General features: G+C 44.9%; 1 protein-coding gene and 1 long non-coding RNA gene across 3 annotated transcripts; both read left to right on the top strand.

Moving 5' to 3' along the window:
* Window positions 1-376: 376 nt before the first annotated feature.
* On the top strand, window positions 377-7,665 carry LOC134226582 (uncharacterized). 2 transcript variants are annotated; one of them, XR_009983510.1, is made up of 3 exons: window positions 377-515; window positions 571-637; window positions 7,590-7,665. It is a non-coding gene; the product is annotated as an uncharacterized LOC134226582 (long non-coding RNA). The 2 variants fall into 2 exon arrangements; XR_009983511.1 differs by lacking the exon at window positions 7,590-7,665 and adding an exon at window positions 694-766.
* Window positions 6,047-7,406, top strand: LOC134226732 (uncharacterized). The gene is made up of 2 exons (XM_062707696.1): window positions 6,047-7,238; window positions 7,348-7,406. Exon 1 carries the CDS (start codon window positions 6,134-6,136, stop codon window positions 6,998-7,000), a length of 867 nt encoding a protein of 288 aa, XP_062563680.1. The 5' UTR covers window positions 6,047-6,133; the 3' UTR covers window positions 7,001-7,238; window positions 7,348-7,406.
* Window positions 7,666-18,040: the final 10,375 nt, after the last annotated feature.

Genomic DNA, 18,040 nt, shown 5'->3' with positions numbered 1-18,040 from the left:
TGATAGATAGGAGAAGGTAACTGATGGTGTCACGATGAAAACCCCTGTTGCAAATCAACTGTGACCGATCAGCGTAAGGATCAACAGTGAGGCCGATTATTAGGCAGCTTGAATGTAGAGGAGAGAATGGATAGAGTAGTTGTAGATACACATTGCTGTTCAACCTCCTTTGATATACTTATAATCGAATGTAAAACAATGATATAGCATTATCAGTACGAACTAAAGTAACTTAAAAGCTAGCATCCATTCTAAATTAACTAATATTACTGAACTATTCTTAAATAAGTTATAGTGAAATCATTAAATTGTATCCTACGGGCATTGAAGGTACCCTACTATTGAAATTAGTTCAGGATTCTAAATATAGTAGTGGAAAAAGGTGATGTTCTTAAAACCACATTTGAAGTCTTTCATCTGAATTATGCTTTACTTTAGGGTTGCTGCATAGCTATAACGTAACCAGAGAGGCTCGTAACTGTAACTTCAGTAATAAGGCACAGACAGTTGTGATCGTAAGTAAAACGAATTATTTCGATCTTGAACACTTATGACATTTAACTAATGCAGGGAAGTTACTCTACGCTATCGACCGTACCATAACCACAAATTGTTACTCGAGGGTTCACCAAAAAATGTAGGTATTCTTAAGAAAACTGTCGACGAGAATTGCTAATTAAACTTATATTTTAGCTTAAAGCTTACCACCGCAAAATACGAGGTTTGCTATAGAGATTTGGAAATTCCCTCGCTGTCCACAGAACAATCTTTAAGATTTTTTGTGAATATCACAATGGAAGACGGAATAGATACTACCGGGTCAAAATGCAAGGTTTGTAACCGATCAGATTCTTTCGATATCCATATGGTGGCCTGTGACCAGTGTCATCTGACGGAGCATATCTCTTGCGTCGGCGGAGACAATTCGATCAAAGATCGTAAGTACGTATGTAAGGATTGTGTCGCAAAATCGACTGCGAGTAAGCCGAAAAGAACAAAGGTGTCTACAGCCGACAATAAATCCACCAGAACTGCCGGTGGAAAATCAGCTTCTAAGAAGGGGGCAAAAAATCCATCTATTCCGGCGAGCCAAACTTCTAGTGCGCGGGCGGCTGCGATGGAAGCTCAGTTGAGAATCATCGAGGAGGAAAAGCAGAACAAGGAACAGGAATTGAGGGAACAAGAAGAGCTTCGTACTCGTGAGCTGGAAGAAGAGCAGCGTCCAATTGAAGATAGAAGACAGCTGATGGAAGAAGAACGACAGCTCCGTCAACGAAAGCTGGAGGAACAACGTGCTTTGCTTGCAAAACAGCAGCTGGTTCGAAGAGAATCAATCGAAAAGAAGAACGAACTGATTAAGCAGATGTCGGAGTGTGGTAGTGGTTCGAACTCTATTACAGATTCGAAAGAGAAGGTGGAAAGTTGGTTAGAGAACCAAGATGTAGATGGAAGATCCGCGGGGGAAACGAAGAAGGAACTGCTAACAGGCGCCGGCTTCCAACACATGTTTCCCCAGGACCCATCGCAGATACATCGAATGCCCAGTCTACTAATGAATCCGTCGTATGGGCCATCAGTTCGTGTTCCAAAATTTAGTACCATACGTCCTGTGGTATATAACGCTCGCTCTGAAATTGTAATTCAGCCATTTCGCCAATACGTGGCGAAATCCCAACCTCATATCTCAGTAAACCAGCATCGTATGCAGCAACAGAACCAATCCTTCTCTCAGCGAGAGCGGTGCCAGTCTATAGCCCCTCCACAACCGCCTCCACTATCGTCCATGCAGAACCAGTATCAGTCGTTACGCCAACAGTGCCGCTCATTTCAACCAGGTTTGAAGCATCCAGTCAAACTACATGCGACTATCCCAGAGCACGGTGTACTTGCGACTTCCCTAGAATACAAGTCACTCCCTCAACAACCCCGGTCGACACCATCGATGTTGGAACGCCCAATCATGAGGCACATGACAGTTCCAGAAAATGATTCCGCATCGCGGCATCCACCATTCAATGGTCCATCGCATCCAACAGCAGATCGTTCTTCGTTTTATGAACGACAAGACAACGCTAATAATACCGGTGAACCGGTTACAGTACTTCAATCACAACAAATTGCGGCTAGACAGGTAGTCGGTAGGCAACTTCCTAGATTTGATGGGAATCCCATTGATTGGCCAATGTTCATTAGCAGTTATGAACAATCATCGGCTGCTTGCGGCTATACAAATGCTGAGAACTTGATTCGTCTGCAGCAGTGTCTTACAGGACATGCCAAGGAATCGGTTTGTAGCAAACTTCTACTACCGGAAAGTGTTCCTCACGCTATCGAAACCCTCCGAATTCGCTATGGCCGACCAGAACTTCTGCTAAAAACTATTCTGGAGAAGGTTCGTCGGACACCTGGACCCAGACAAGATAGACTGGAAACGGTGATAGAGTATGGGCTGGCAGTCGGGAATTTCGTGGATCATCTTCGTTCAGCACAGTTGCAAGCACACCTATCCAACCCAATGTTGATGCAGGAGCTGGTTGATAAGCTACCGGGCCCGATGAAAATGGAATGGGCTTCCTTCAAGGGCCAGCAACCCTTGGCCAATCTGGCGTCATTCGGGTTGTTCATGGAAAAACAAGTGGCAGCTGCAAGTGAAGTTAGTTTCGAACTTCCTGTACACGAAAAGGCCTTCAAGAATGAGAAACCTCGTGCAAGGGAAAATGCGGGTGTCCATACGCACCTGCAAGGAGAAATTTCAGGCAGCAAACCACCTACTCTATCGAACAAAGCTCAAAAAACAGCTAAAGCCTGTAGTATTTGTTCGCGCGAGGGGCATAGAGTTATAGATTGCTCTCAATTTAAGGGGTTGAACATAGATGAACGGTGGAAGATCGTCCAGAAGAAAGGTCTTTGCAGGACATGTCTGAACTGCCATGGAAAGTGGCCCTGCAAATCATGGCAAGGTTGTGGAGTGGATGGTTGTCGTCAAAAGCACAACACCCTCCTCCATTCCACTACTGTATCCCATTCCGTAAACCACTCTTCAAGAGCCATGGCTACTACAAAATCACTATCACTATTCCGGATATTGCCCGTCGTCCTCTATAACAAGAGCAGTAGCGTCTCCATTTTTGCCTTTATCGATGAAGGTTCTGAGATCACTTTACTTGAAGATAATGTTGCAAAGCAGCTTGGAGTTGAAGGCCCCGTCAAGTCGTTAACCCTACAGTGAACAGGCAATGTCAAACGGAATGAATCCAAGTACAAGGAAATAAACTTGGAAATATCAGGGAAAAACAACTTACCGCGATACAATCTCCGTAATGCAAGGGCAGTGGGCAGTTTGATTCTACCCAGTCAACAACTGAATTATAGTGAACTAGCTCAACACTTTCCACATCTAAGAGGTCTTCCCATGGAGAGCTACGATACTATTCAGCCCAAGCTCCTGATAGGTTTAGATAACCTTCGGCTCGGTGTGCCGCTGAAACTTCGCGAAGGAAATCCGGACGACCCCATAGCAGTGAAATGCCGTCTAGGGTGGACTGTATATGGCAGCGGTATCAGCGATAGCAACGGCAGGGCAGTTGTACACTTCCATGCTGCAGCTTCTTCAGACCCGGACCGTGAAATGAACGAACAATTGCGTGATTTCTTCACCATGGAGAATGACGGCATCCTAAATGAGAAAACAAGTCCGAGTCCGAAGAAAATAAGAGAGCAAGAACTATTCTTAAAAATACGACGCGACGAATAGGCGATAGGTACGAAACAGGACTTCTGTGGCGCAAGGATAACCCCGTGTTTCCAGATAGTTATCGGATGGCTGTGCGACGTTTTGTAAACCTGGAGCGCAAGTTTGCAAAGGATCCCACGCTAGCAAACCGTGTACGTGAACAGATCTGCGAATACGAACGTAAAGGCTACGCACACAAAGCGACCCAAGCTGAGTTAGACTCATTTGACCGTAGTCGAATGTGGTTCTTGCCCTTAGGGGTGGTTCAACATCCAAGAAAGCAGAAAGTCCGTCTTATCTGGGACGCCAAGTCTACCGTCGAAGGGGTGTCGCTTAACTCCAAGTTGCTAAAAGGGCCTGATCTGCTAGTTCCTTTGCCAGCAGTCCTCCGTTCATTCCGTCAATTCCCAGTGGCCGTGTGTGGCGACATAAAAGAGATGTTCCACCAGGTATTGATCAGAGAACAGGATCGTCTTTCTCAATGTTTCCTATGGCGGGACCGTCCGGCTGACGATATTCAAGTCTTTGTGATGGATGTTGCAACATTTGGTTCTACTTGTTCGCCGGTGTCGGCCCAGTTCGTGAAGAACCTCAACGCCGAGCAGTTTTCTAAGGTGTACCCTAGAGCCTCTAAAGCCATTGAAAAATACCACTACGTAGATGACTATTTAGATAGTTTCCAGACGGTAAACGAAGCGATCGACGTCGTGAAACAAGTCAGATTCATTCATTCTAGAGGTGGGTTCGACATCCGAAACTTTCTCTCCAACTCTGTTGAAGTGTTGCAAGGGATTGGTGCCACTCCGAGACGATTTATGTTCGGTTCTCAAAGAAAACTATATCCCTACGAAACGAGAAGTACTCAAGGTCGTTATGAGTCTTTTCGACCCACTGGGTCTCATCGCATTCTTCCTCATTCATGGAAAAATCATCATCCAAGGAATCTGGGCATCAGGGATCGGTTGAGATGAAAAGATCAATGAGAATTCAGTTCGGTAATGGCGATAGTGGATACAATGTTTCGGACAACTGAACGGACTAAGAATTCCCCGTTGTTATTTCGTCGATCTGGTTCCCAAAGGCTCTGGGCGAATTGAGTCTCATGTTTTGTGGACGCTAGCGAATCAGCATACTGTTGTGCCGTATACTTCCGAAGGATCTGTGAAAATATTGTACAAACGTCTCTCGTTGGGACCAAAAGCAAAGTTGCCCCGTTGAAGACGCTTTCAATTCCACGACTTAAATTGAAAGCCGCTGTACCGAGAGTTCAGTATCTGCAAACGGTTTTGGAGAAACATGAACTCTCGGTATCACAAAATGTATGTGGACTGATTCGACCACTGCACTGTTCTCGCGTGGATTCTGTCAGATCATCGTCGTTTCCAGAAATTTGTGGCAGTTCGAGTTGGCGAAATCCTGACCCTGAGTAACGCTCAAGAATGGAGATGGGTTCCAACCAAGTTAAATCCCGCGGACAAAGCTACAAAATGGGGAAAGGGTCCTGATTTTCAAGCCACTGGTCAATGGTTCTGCGGGCCGACATTTTTACACCAGAATGAAGAGCAATGGCCAGAACGCCGTTACCATATCACGACGAATGAAGAGCTTCGTCCCGTTCACACTCACTGGCCAACTACTCCGATGATTGACGCTACTAGATTCAACAGATGGGAGAGAATGCTACGTTCAACTGCCTACGTACTACGTTACATTGATAACTTGGGTAGAAAGCGGCAGACCATACCAATAGAGGCTGGCGTTTTAAATCAAGGTGAACTGAAGCGAGCAGAAGAAGTCCTATGGAAAGCGGCACAAGCAGAGTATTTTTCAGATGAAATTACAATTCTGTCTCCGACCCAAGGGTTACCCCAGTCATATCACCCCTGCGTCTCAAAATCGAGTTCCATCTATAAAACGTGGCCATTTCTCGACAACAATGGAGTTCTCCGAATGCGTAGTCGTATCGGTGCAGCAACCTACGTGCCGTATGAAGCGAAATATCCAGCAATCTTACCTCGACAACATCTAATCACGAAACTAATTGTAGAATGGTTTCATCGTCGTTTCAGCCACGTCAATCGCGAAACCGTAATAAACGAAATTCGCCAGCGATTCGAAGTTAGCAAGCTGCGCAGTTTAGTAGAAAAGGTGTCCAAAGAGTGTATGATGTGTCGGCTGAGGAAAGCGTACCCAAAGCCACCGGTGATGGCTCCACTCCCTGCAGCCCGGTTGCAACCGTTCGTCAGACCGTTTACATACGTTGGCGTGGACTATTTCGGTCCAGTTCTTGTCAGAGTAGGAAGAAGCCAAGTAAACCGTTGGGTAGCTGTATTCACATGCCTAACTGTTCGTGCTGTACATATTGAGCTGGTGCACAGTCTCTCAACAGAGTCATGCATCATGGCGATGCGTAGATTTGTCGCACGTCGCGGCCCTCCACGTGAAGTCTACAGCGACAACGGTACGTGTTTTCAAGGTGCAAGCAAAGAGTTGAAATTACAACAAAGCACCACCGAGGCCTTAATGACAACATTCACTAGTACACAGACCAAGTGGTACTTCATACCACCAGGGGCGCCGCACATGGGAGGCGCCTGGGAGCGCCTTGTGCAGTCAGTAAAAAGAGCCATCGGTGCAGTAGCGGACTCTCCACGAAAACCAGATGATGAAACACTAGAAACAATTTTGGTAGAAGCGGAGTTCATCATAAATTCTAGGCCACTAACCTACATACCCCTAGAGTCGGCCGACCAGGAATCACTTACACCGAATCATTTCCTATTGGGTAACTCTAGTGGATTGAAGATTCTTCCCTCCGAACCACTGCTTCAACGCGGAGCACTACGAAGTAGTTGGAAGTTGGCTCAATGGATCTGCGACGAATTCTGGCGTAGATGGGTGAAAGAATATTCACCGGTTATTGCTCGGCGAACCAAATGGTTTCAGGAAACTCGAGCGTTGAAGGTCGGGGACTTAGTGCTATTGGTGGGTGGCACGTTGAGAAATCAGTGGATCCGGGGACGAATTGAGCGAACTATACCAGGACGGGACGGTAGAGTACGCCAGGCATTAGTACGAACAGCTTCAGGGATTCTACGGCGACCGGCAGTAAAGTTGGCAGTTCTCGACGTGTTGGAGGATGGTAAACCTACACCTGGGGCTCCAGATGGTATGGACCCATACCTTGGTTTACGGGAGGAGGGATGTCACGATGAAAACCCCTGTTGCGAATCAACTGTGACCGATCAGCGTAAGGATCAACAGTGAGGCCGATTGTTAGGCAGCTTGAATGTAGAGGAGAGAATGGATAGAGTAGATGTAGATACACATTGCTGTTCAACCTCCTTTGATATACTTATAATCGAATGTAAACAATGATATAGCATTATCAGTACGAACTAAAGTAACTTAAAGCTAGCATCCATTCTAAATTAACTAATATTACTGAACTATTCTTAAATAAGTTATAGTGAAATCATTAAATTGTATCCTACGGGCATTGAAGGTACCCTACTATTGAAATTAGTTCAGGATTCTAAATATAGTAGTGGAAAAAGGGTGATGTTCTTAAAACCACATTTGAAGTCTTTCATCTGAATTATGCTTTACTTTAGGGTTGCTACATAGCTATAACGTAACCAGAGAGGCTCGTAACTGTAACTTCAGTAATAAGGCACAGACAGTTGTGATCGTAAGTAAAACGAATTATTTCGATCTTGAACACTTATGACATTTAACTAATGCAGGAAACGCTATCGACCGTACCATAACCACAAATTGTTACTCGAGGGTTCACCAAAAATGTAGGAAAAGAAGAAACTGTCGACGAGAATTGCTAATTAAACTTATATTTTAGCTTAAAGCTTACCACCGCAAAATACGAGGTTTGCTATAGAGATTTGGAAATTCCCTCGCTGTCCACAGAACAGATGGAATTTCTAATTGGATGTAGGAAACGAGCTGCATAGTTCATTTCCAATTCTAGCAGATTACTGTTAGAATACTCAAGTTGAAGGTATAGGAATAGTAATGGAAACGGTATGGAAGTTCATTTCCAGTTCTAGCGATTGCTAGAACATGAGAAATACAGAGAAAGATACAAAGTAGGAGAATGGAACGGACCTGGGATTGAACCCACGACCTCCTGCGTATGAGGCAGAAGCAGTAGCCATATGACTACCAAGCCCTCTTCGAAACAAGAGAGATCACGCACTGAACTGATTAATTTTATTACCGGCCGCGCAATGCAGAACACAATAATTCGTCCGACCACGCGATCGTTCTGCTGTCCGAAACATCTCGAAAATAATTTCCAAATGAATATTTTGGAAAAACTTTGTAAATTTTGTGGAGAAGTACTTCAGACTTTTCCCGTGAAATTCTAAACATTCTTCCGTTAAAGTCTTGAAAACAAGGAAAAAAAATACAAAAAATATGGACGTTATAAAAAAATTGCCACGCCGATTCACGCCGCCGCCGCCGGCCAAAATTCTGACAAACACCTCTACCTATGTGTCCATCTACCCTTAGTGGAACTGTCCCACGCACGCTGCCATTTGACCATTGCGGCCAACCTGACAGTCCTACGGATGCCTCTCGTGCCGCGCATTTCGAAGCACTCTATGTCTTCACCGTCGTCGTCATCGTCGACAATTACCCCCAAGAGTTTGATGGAGCGTTCAGAGGTGACCGCGTGGTTGCCTGCCCTTATCACCGCTTGTTGCTCCGACTTTCGGTTGATAACAATAACCACATCAGTCTTGTGGTGAGCCAGTTCTAACTTCCTGGATCTCATCCACTCCTCCACAATTACGATCGAGTGGGCTGCAGTCAACTCCACCTCTTCGATCGATTCGCCGTAGACCTCCAGCGTAATATCGTCAGCGAAGCCGACGATTACCACGCCTACCGGGAACTTCAACCTCAAGACACCGTCGTACATGACGTTCCACATAACACCGAACCCAGTATGGAACCTTGCGGAACCCCTGAGGTTATGTCAACGCATTTCCGACCCGCCTCCGTGTCGTATACCAATACTCGATTCTTGAAGTCGCTTCCAAGAATCTTGTACAGGTACTCGGGAATTCCAAGACGTAGGGGCGCATCTGCGATAGCTGCTCAACTGGCACTATTGAATGCATTCCTCACGTCAAGAGTCACTACTGCACAATAGCGAACTCCCCTCCTCTTACGCTGGATATCTATCTCCGTGGATTTGGTAACCGACAAGATAGCGTCTACGGTCGACTTACCCGTTCGGAAGCCAAACTGGATACTCGATAGACCATCCGCACCCTCCAAGCACCTGTTGAGGATGATCTTCTCGAGCACCTTCAAGCAGGTATATTGGTCTATATGCCGACGGATCCCCCGGTGGTTTTCCCGCCTCTGATAATAGGACCAAGCTCTGCCTTTTCCATGCTTCAGGGAAGACTCCCTCGCCCAGGCATCTCTGCATGACAGATCTGAACATCTCGGGAGCCTTAGCAATGGCCGCTTTGATGGCCAGGTTCGGAATACCATCCGGTGCTGGCGCCTTACCTACACTAAGGGACTGTGCAATCCCCGCAAGTTCTGCCACAGTTACTTTTCCCTCGTCGGCCACCCTGGCCCCTGGCAGCTCTACCAAGTGAGGCCAGGGACTTGGGTCATGACGTGGAAAGAGCCCCGCGATGATCCTCTCCAGCATCTGTGGAGACCGCTCTGTAGGGGCCATCGCCCCATGTGTCTTGGCCATTACGACTCTATAGGCGTCATACTATGGATTCCCGTTGGCACTTTGACATAGGCCCTCGAAGCAGGCTTTTTTGCTTGATCTAATCTCAGTCTTCAGAGCGGCTCTAGCAGCCACGAACGCCACCCATCGTTCAACACGCTCCTCTTCTGTACCCGTAGGCAGGCGCGGCGCAGGTTCGCAATTGCTTGAATCCACCAGTAAGCCGGTGGCCTCCCATTCTTAGGGTGGACTTTTCTAGGCATGGTGGCATCGCATGCACGCTAGAGAACTGTTACCAGCTGGTTGCCGCTCAGACCAAGAGTATTGTGCTCGCAGCGGAGCGCTTCCTGTGTTCCACATACGAGGGCTAGACCTCGCCCCTTCTTCCGTCCGCTGAATGCTGGTCGTATAGTCGATACTGTAGCGAACCGCCAGGTGGTCGCTGTAAGTGTAGTCATCATCTACCCTCCAGTTCGCACTACTCGTTTGGCCAGGGCTCCAGAACGTAACTTCGATAGTCTACTCGGCCCCGTTCCAGCTGTAGGTACTTTGGTACCGACATTAGCCAAGTCCACATCCAACATGGCCAGTGATTCCAGCAGGATCTGCCCCTGCTGATTCGTGGAACGGCTTCTCCATTTCACGGCTCAAGTGATGAAGTCCGCCACTATCACCATCGGTCTACGCCCCATCAAGTTAGCCGTCAAACAATCCAGCATACGACCGAACTGCTCGATCGACCATCGAGGAGGTGCATAGCAGCTGCAGAAGAAGGCCCCGTTGACTTTAGCAATAACGAAGCCTTCGTGTGTCGAAGACACCAGCTCTTGGACTGAGTATTTTCCCGTTATCCATATCGCCGCCATTTCAGACCCATCGGTGACCCAATTACCGTTCCTGACGGGTACCCGTTCAGGATCCGTTATGATGGCGATATACGTCCCCCATTCAGCAACTGTCTGACACAGCAGTTGCTGCGCTGTATCAGAGTGGTTCAGGTTTAGCTACGTTGCCTGCACTGGGATTTTGCAGCACGCTTAAACGCCGGACACTTCGAACCCTCCATGGGGTGCTTCCTGTTCACAGCTTTGCAGCGTCGGCAGAGCTTGCTTCTGTCTTTGCAGTCCCATTGCTTGTGCCCCGATTTCAGGCACTTGAAGCAAACTTCGAGTTGCTCGTATATGCCCACAGGGCACACCGACCATCCCACCTTGACGCTCCCTAACTTGACTATCTTGAAGGTGTCCGGTACAGATAGCCGAACCAATGCTACCTGCGTCCCTGCCGGACCTTTTCTTAGCCGAACGGCTGCGGTGGGCGTCTCCATTTCACACTGACGCCGCAGTGCTTTGACGAGTTCTTCGACTTCGGTGATCTCGTCCAGGTCTTTAACCCTTAGATTTACCTCCGTCGTAAATCGTCTTTTAGGCGGCGCCCTTTTGCGAGCCGCAGTTTCATTCGACGTACGTCGGCGCCGAGTTCACCGAGCTTGACGTCACTCCTCATCGCCTTCAAGACGTCCGAGTACTTAGCCTCGTCCGTCTTGATGACTAAGGCATCGCCCCTGGAGCGATTGGCGCCTACCCTAGACTTCTTGCTACCCTCATTCGCCTGGGCCTTCTTTTCGGCCCTTGACGTCTTCGGTTTCCTTTTGTTCTTGATCAGGGTCCAGGATGCGTCATCCCCCTCTATTTCCCTGGTCTGGACGGACCTTTCCAGATCCTTCCTCCCCCAGTTTTGGAGGTACCTGGTCGGGGTTCAGCTTTCCAGCCTCACTACCCTTGTTCGGGGTAGTAACCCTCCGCGTTTTCGAGCGGCCCCCAAGGAGCTCCCCTGGAGACTGTCTCCCCTGTTTTTGTGTCTGCTCTGTTGCAGCAGTCACCCCCGACGTGCCCGCGAATACTTGAGCCTCAGTCTGGGAAGACTTAGGTACCACCGTCTTCGCTGGCACGGCCTCGGTCGATTCGACCTTGCCCGAGTCCGCGAATCCTTGGCCCTCAGTCTGGGTAGACCTCGACTCCACTGATTTCACGAGTTTGAACTTGGCCGTCCCGACCGCCCTCTCTAGCTTGGCGTCCAACATCGACTTTATTACTCGCTGGGACTCCCTTTGAGCTCCGCTACCAGCTGTGGCCCTCTGATCACTGTTTTAGGGTCAGCTCGGATACCGATCGGGAATGCATAAGACACTAAATTCTCTTTAAACAGTATTTATTCGAAGCTCCGTGTGTACTTCCAACTTTTGTGTGAGTGTGAGTGTGTGCATCTGTGCCGGCCGGCGAAGGGATCTGAGCTGCGACGGGGCGAAGCGACGGTGCGACGGTACGATAGATTCGTAAGACCAACGATGGGGTGGTAGCTCGGTGGGGAAGCGATATGGCGTGCATAGCGAAGCCGTTCCTGCAATCGTCGGATTCGGAGGCCACGAGGTTGCTCGCCCGAGAAAGGCGACGACTGTCACCGAAAGCTCTCTTGCTTCTCAACGCTGTTCTTGTAATCGTCGGATTCGGAGGCCACGAGGTTGCTCGCCGGAGAGAGGCGACGCCTGTCGTCGAAAGCTCTCTTGCTTCTCAACGCCGCGGCAGAAGAGCGATGATGGTGATGAGAACGAAAACGTATCCTTGCGGGATGGGAAAACTGTTATGAGTAATCCTCAGTCCTTCCGTGATCCCTTGTCCTTCTATTGCAATTCCCGAACAAGTTTCTATAACCCGTGTCTACATACGTGTGTTGGGATAGGTTTTGGTATCAAATACCAATGGGTCCTGGCCAGAATATAAGGAAATCAGGGAATAGGGGGTCCTTTGAGATTAGGGTTACCAAGTTTTACATCACTTTCTGGTTATCGTACCTGATTCCTCAGTGATAATTGTCGAAAGACTCGTCCACTAAACGCTATAATATATAGCACACTTTGCCAACTTGAAGCACTTTTACAAAAAAGCTCTGACGTCTCTATGACTCGGCGATCAAAGTGGAAAAGGATTGGTACCTCTATCTGAACTATTAACTGACCCCCTCGTTCCCCTTTTCCTTCACATAATCCCATTTGTCTCCCAATTATTGCATTTTTATAATTTCCCTTCAGCTCACAGATCTAGATTTGTGGGTGTTGTTAAGTGTAGGTACATATTCAAATCGACCGTTCTTTTTGTAGGTTTTAAATAAGGAAATAATTATACTTCTAGGCTAGTCACAAATTACTTTTAATAATAAATGGATAATAGTCATTATGTTTAAGTAAGCATATGCGGTATTTCGAAAAAATTCGTTTCAGGTGGTTCGAAACGAAATTCCGCGGAATTTGAGCATGGCGAAATATACCATACTTTATATTATCAAAAAATTTGGCTGCGCCGCTGAACTATATCGTAAAGTTGTTTTCAAAACTTTAGGTTACACAAATTTTTCTATTAACGCTTACTACATAACCCCATTCTTAGTAGACAAATACGTGTGTAGTTTTCTTTATTAAAACGTCTTCAGTGTTTCCAAGATTCAAATTCAAATTATGTGATATTTTGTTTACTATTTGCACAATATGAATGCGGAATCGATCGTGGGAATGCAGTGAATGAAAAAATATACCTCGCGTAGCAGAAATTTGTTTAACCAGTGTGCAATCTATCGTGTTGACGCTGATCACGCCAGCTAGTGTGAGAGAACGCGAAGTGATAAAACTAATGTCTGCACCGAAGAGCACAAAATTATTTATTGCGGAATCGATCGTGTTGTAGAAGCTTCTTATACGAAGTACATTGATCTTGCGTTAGATATGGGTCTGTGAAATTCATTCTGAAATACATAACTTTATGCATTTTAGAAAGGTGCACAGGATTCTTCTAGTGTGCAAATGTATGCTATATGGAAAGGAAATGTATTCTACCAGGATTTGCGTAACAAATGTTTCATGTGCCGAGCGGAAGGTCACCGGAAGGATGCGTGTCCATAAAGAACAAAAATGAACGATCAAAAGGGACGATCAATCGGAAAGAAAGAGGCGAATATGGCAACGCAAGGTGGGCAACGGAAATCATATTCCGGTGTCGTTATTGGATTTGATGCAGCAACCTGTCAAACATCATCGGATGCAGCGCAGAACGACGTAATTGAAATGGCTGAGGAAGAAGTGATTGGATTGGATACCGATTCAACTGAACGGATGAAACCATTTGAAATTCCCGATTTAATGGTGGAGCGCAAAAAACTAGCAGAAACTATGACATTCAAGAATAATACAGATCGGATCTGGTTCGTGAAGAAAGGAATCATGGGCTACACGGACTCCTACAGAAAAATTAGAGAGGAAGAGGATAAAAAGCAACTAGCGCAGTCTACGAGTCAGCGACGGGATCGTTTGGTTACTGAAGGATCAATGGACCGATCCGCACAAAAGAAGACCTCACGCAGAAATGTTTCTGAAACTTCTTCGGAATAATTAGTTCTATTATTTCTTATGTTTTCGGCTCCGTAGAGTTTATTATTTAACATCCGAGCCTCATAAATAAACAGATTGGTAAAAATGTGTGCTATATATATATGTAGACGAAGAATAAGAAGGAAATGGCTGTTACGCTCTTTTCAAATGTTGGTCTAGTAATATCAATTATCTATATGCGTATACGTTTGGCAGATGTGAATAGGGGAACTGTTTCGATCTCCATATCACTGAACATTTATTCATCTCATCGCTGAACAAAGAAATACGGCACCAGTTCCGTCGCTTATTTTTGTCACCATGCGTGCTCACTGCTGAAAAAAAATCACAAAAATATTAAACAAACCAAATTCCTTTCCATTGCATTGTTTTTGATGGGATGGAAATAGGAGCTATGAAATGAAGTGGCGAACCGTTTCCCTACATAACTGAGTATCCCACTAAATGAAAAAATAAATCTGAGCATTAATTTCCTAATTTTGAAGGAATTTCTTTGGATTTCTTCAGGAAATTTGTTGTATTGTAGAAATTCGTCGGAAAAATTCAAAACAAAACTATTAAAAAGAAGAAGGGTCGCTTGACCGTTGAGCCATTAAGCCGAATAATACGTTAAGTCAAAAATCATCCAGCAGAATTGTATTTGATCGGAATGAACGTTTGGGCAAAACGGTTATACAACGAAAACCAGTTTGGCCAGAAATTTCATTTGGTCAAAGCACTCTTCCCCAATACGTCATTTGGCTGATATGGTTGTTTGGCTGAATAGGTTATAAGGCCGAAAATGTCGTTATGCCGAAATGGATGTTTGACAGAAAAGGTCATTTGGTCAAAAATGTTGCTCACTGTACGGTAATATGGTCAAAAATATCCAACAGTTTTTTTAGCTGAAAATTTAATTTTGCCGAAATGGTAGTTTGTCCGAAAAAGACATTTGATCGACTAGATCATTTGGCCGAAAACGTCATTTGGTGGAAATGGTCGTTTGGCAGAAAAAATCCTTTGGCCCGAAAATGTCCTTTCTGCAAAACAAACATTTCAGCCAAACAGCATTTTCTGCCAAATGACCAATTCAGTCGAGCGACACTTTCGGTCGAATGCTTATTTCGGTCATCGGTCATCTGTTTTTTTTTTCAGCCTAAGGAACTGTTCGTCCAAATGACATTTTCGGCAAAGTAATTTTAGACTAGATGTTCAGCCAAATGTAGTATATTCCTGATCAAGAATGCTTAACAAAATTATAACAAGAAGAGTTATTTATTTCAGAAAAATAATGTAATAAAATGTGTTATAAATTTTGCTGGTTAGTTGTTAAAATAACAAAAATTATATCAAAAATACCTCTAGCCGTAACATAATTAAAACAGAGGTTGATACCTTCATATCAACATTATAACAAACGTTGATATGATTTTTTTGTACAAAAATCTACTTTCAAGGTAATTGATATTGCCTACATCACGGATAAAAATCTGGCATTTATCCGCGGTAGCATCCATTATGCTACCAGGCCGGATTTTCATCCGTAATGTAGGCAATTAACTTTGTTCCAGCTATGTATTAATATCGAGCGGTTTCGAGTTATACTGAAGGTGATTACCTCCGATTTTTTTCCAATGTCTACAAAAAAAAAAGTAGGCAATTATTTTGTGAAAATCTTCATAACAAATGTTGTTATAATTTTGATATGAAATAAAACTAGCCGAAGACACAGTTTTATCGAACTATCTTATTATAACACACGTTGTTTTAAATAACAACAATTGATAGAATTGAGTTACAATTTTGTTATGCATTCCTGATCAGGTTAGGCCAACCAACTTTCGGACTTACAAACAAACCACTCAAGCTCTAGCTGGAATAAGGGCGAATGTCACAAGAGAGGGTTCTCTTCACCGACTTCCCCTCTTTTGAATAAAAGTGACAAGCAGGGGATTTCTTTGAAGTTTATTACCTCAGAAAACTAGAAAACAATGATAACTTGCATTCTGAGGTTATAAACCGCAAATAAATCTTCTGCTTGTCACTTTTATTGAAAAGAGGGGTAGTCGACGAAAAGAATTCTCTCTAGCGACATTCGCCCTTTTGCCAGATTGAGCTTGAATTTTAGTCGACTCTCTACATCTCGATGTTCTATACATAGATATCTCTCCCTATGTCGATAGTTTTCTCGGTCCCTCCAATCTACATACATTCGGGCCTTCTACATCTCGATAACCTGCATGTCTCGATGTCTTCTTCTTCTTATTGGCATCACATCCCCCACTGGACATTGACGCCTCGACGCTTAGTGTTCATTCAGCACTTTCACAGTTATTAACTGCGAGGTTTCTAAGCCAAGGTACCATTTTTGCATTTGTATATCATTAGGCTAACACGATGATACTTTTATGCCCAGGGAAATCAAGACAATTTCCACCGGGAATTTAACCCAGCATGGTCTTACTTTGTAGCCGCGCGTCTTACCGCTAGGCTAAGGAGCGCCTCCTATCGCGATGTGTTCTGGTCATTTTTTGTTCAATTTTCTCTCTCTCTCTATGTCGAATTTCTCGTGCGAATTTCTAGGCTACTAGACCATCTTTGAACAATAACAGTCACATAAGCGCTTTAAGGTTCCCCCAAACACACGCGACGCGACAGTCGTGACGCGATTCTATCGCTTGGCGACAGCGATTCTGTCGCCGTTGGTATGGAAGGGTAAACAGAATATTGGCTGCAGCGACCCAACGATAGAATCGCGGTGACTAGTTGTCATCGTCGCAGCGATAAAATCGCTTAGGTTTGGGGGAGCCTTTATTCTCCTCCAATGTTTGTTGGGCATTCTTGCATTCGACAAAATGGCTTTCTGCCAAACGACTCTTCTCCGTTCAAAAAATCAATTTCAACGATATTTTTTTTGGATTTCTACAAGAAATCCTTTGAAATTTACATTCGAAGTTTATCTTACTTTTCATGGTGGAATTTCCGAAATTTCAACAAAAAATTGTATGGAATTTTTAGGGATATCATTGGTATTTCATTGAATCTTCGGATTTTCCACGGAAAACTCTGCGGATTTCTCCAATTTTAAATCGGCGTGGAGAATTATAGACCACCGGCGTGACAAATTTTAAACGGTGGCGCGCCGATGCAAAAATGTCGGCGGAGGCGGCGTGCCAAAAACTGTCGGCCGCGGCGGCACACACCTCTAAATATGAAGTATGCTTCAGCATAATTATGTACATAACCTTAAGTGAACTAAGGTTTTAAACGAAATTTGAATCCCTATACGAAAAATCCCACAATTTCTATATTTTTATGTACTTGCTAATATAAAATTGACCAGATTCAGGAGCACACGCTCCACGATGAATTCCTTTGAAAGCGGCACAAATGCTGGGGTATTATTGCCTTATCGCCAATGTTATATGCGGCGAGAATGCGGCGATTTATCACAGACTGCCTCTTCTGTTATTATAACTCTAAAAATAGTTATTTGACTTCGAAAAAGTGATATCAGAATTGCGAATTGTGAAATCAAAATTACGCGTAAAAAAAATTAAAGTTTCGTTTCGTTTCGAAAAATTTCGAAATAAATGAACCTTGATTTCGTATCGTTTCGAAGTCTCGAAAGTAAATCTATATTTCGTTTCGTTTCGATCCGAATCAACATAGACATTTTAAATTTCGTTTCGTTTCGTTTCGTTAGGAAAAAGTGTGTTATCGCATACCCTTATGTTTAAGTATTCTTATCGTCATTATGAAAGCTAAAGCATTAATCATCCATTTTACAATGATTTTTAATTCCTATTGGATCAACTTCCGAACATTCATACCGAACAGCAATATGGTATTGAGCAGCTTGTTCGTTCGGCTGAGTTTTAGCTCCACTCTCTTACTGCTAGGGCTTCTCTCTTAGGGTAAAAGTACCTTAACTGTAACAACTTTCGAAGTTTCAACAAGCTCCCCTTGAGGTTCTTACTGATATTATGCTTCGATGACGCAAAGTCGATGATGGCGTCCAGCTGTTCCGTCGCCACCTCGAAGGCCGAAAGCCTATCGAGTTTGCTATTCATCGCCCTCACAAGCCATGGGCCGTATATAACCTCTACCGGCATAGCCTGGGAGAAGGTTAAGTGCCCCACGCTGGCGCTGCGCACCGAGCTGCCGACTA

This window comes from Armigeres subalbatus, chromosome 3 (genome assembly GCF_024139115.2).
Source record: "Armigeres subalbatus isolate Guangzhou_Male chromosome 3, GZ_Asu_2, whole genome shotgun sequence".
NCBI classification, from domain to species: domain Eukaryota; kingdom Metazoa; phylum Arthropoda; class Insecta; order Diptera; family Culicidae; genus Armigeres; species Armigeres subalbatus.
The sequence above is the reverse complement of the archived record's forward strand: the minus strand, read 5'-3'. Positions and strand labels throughout refer to the sequence as shown.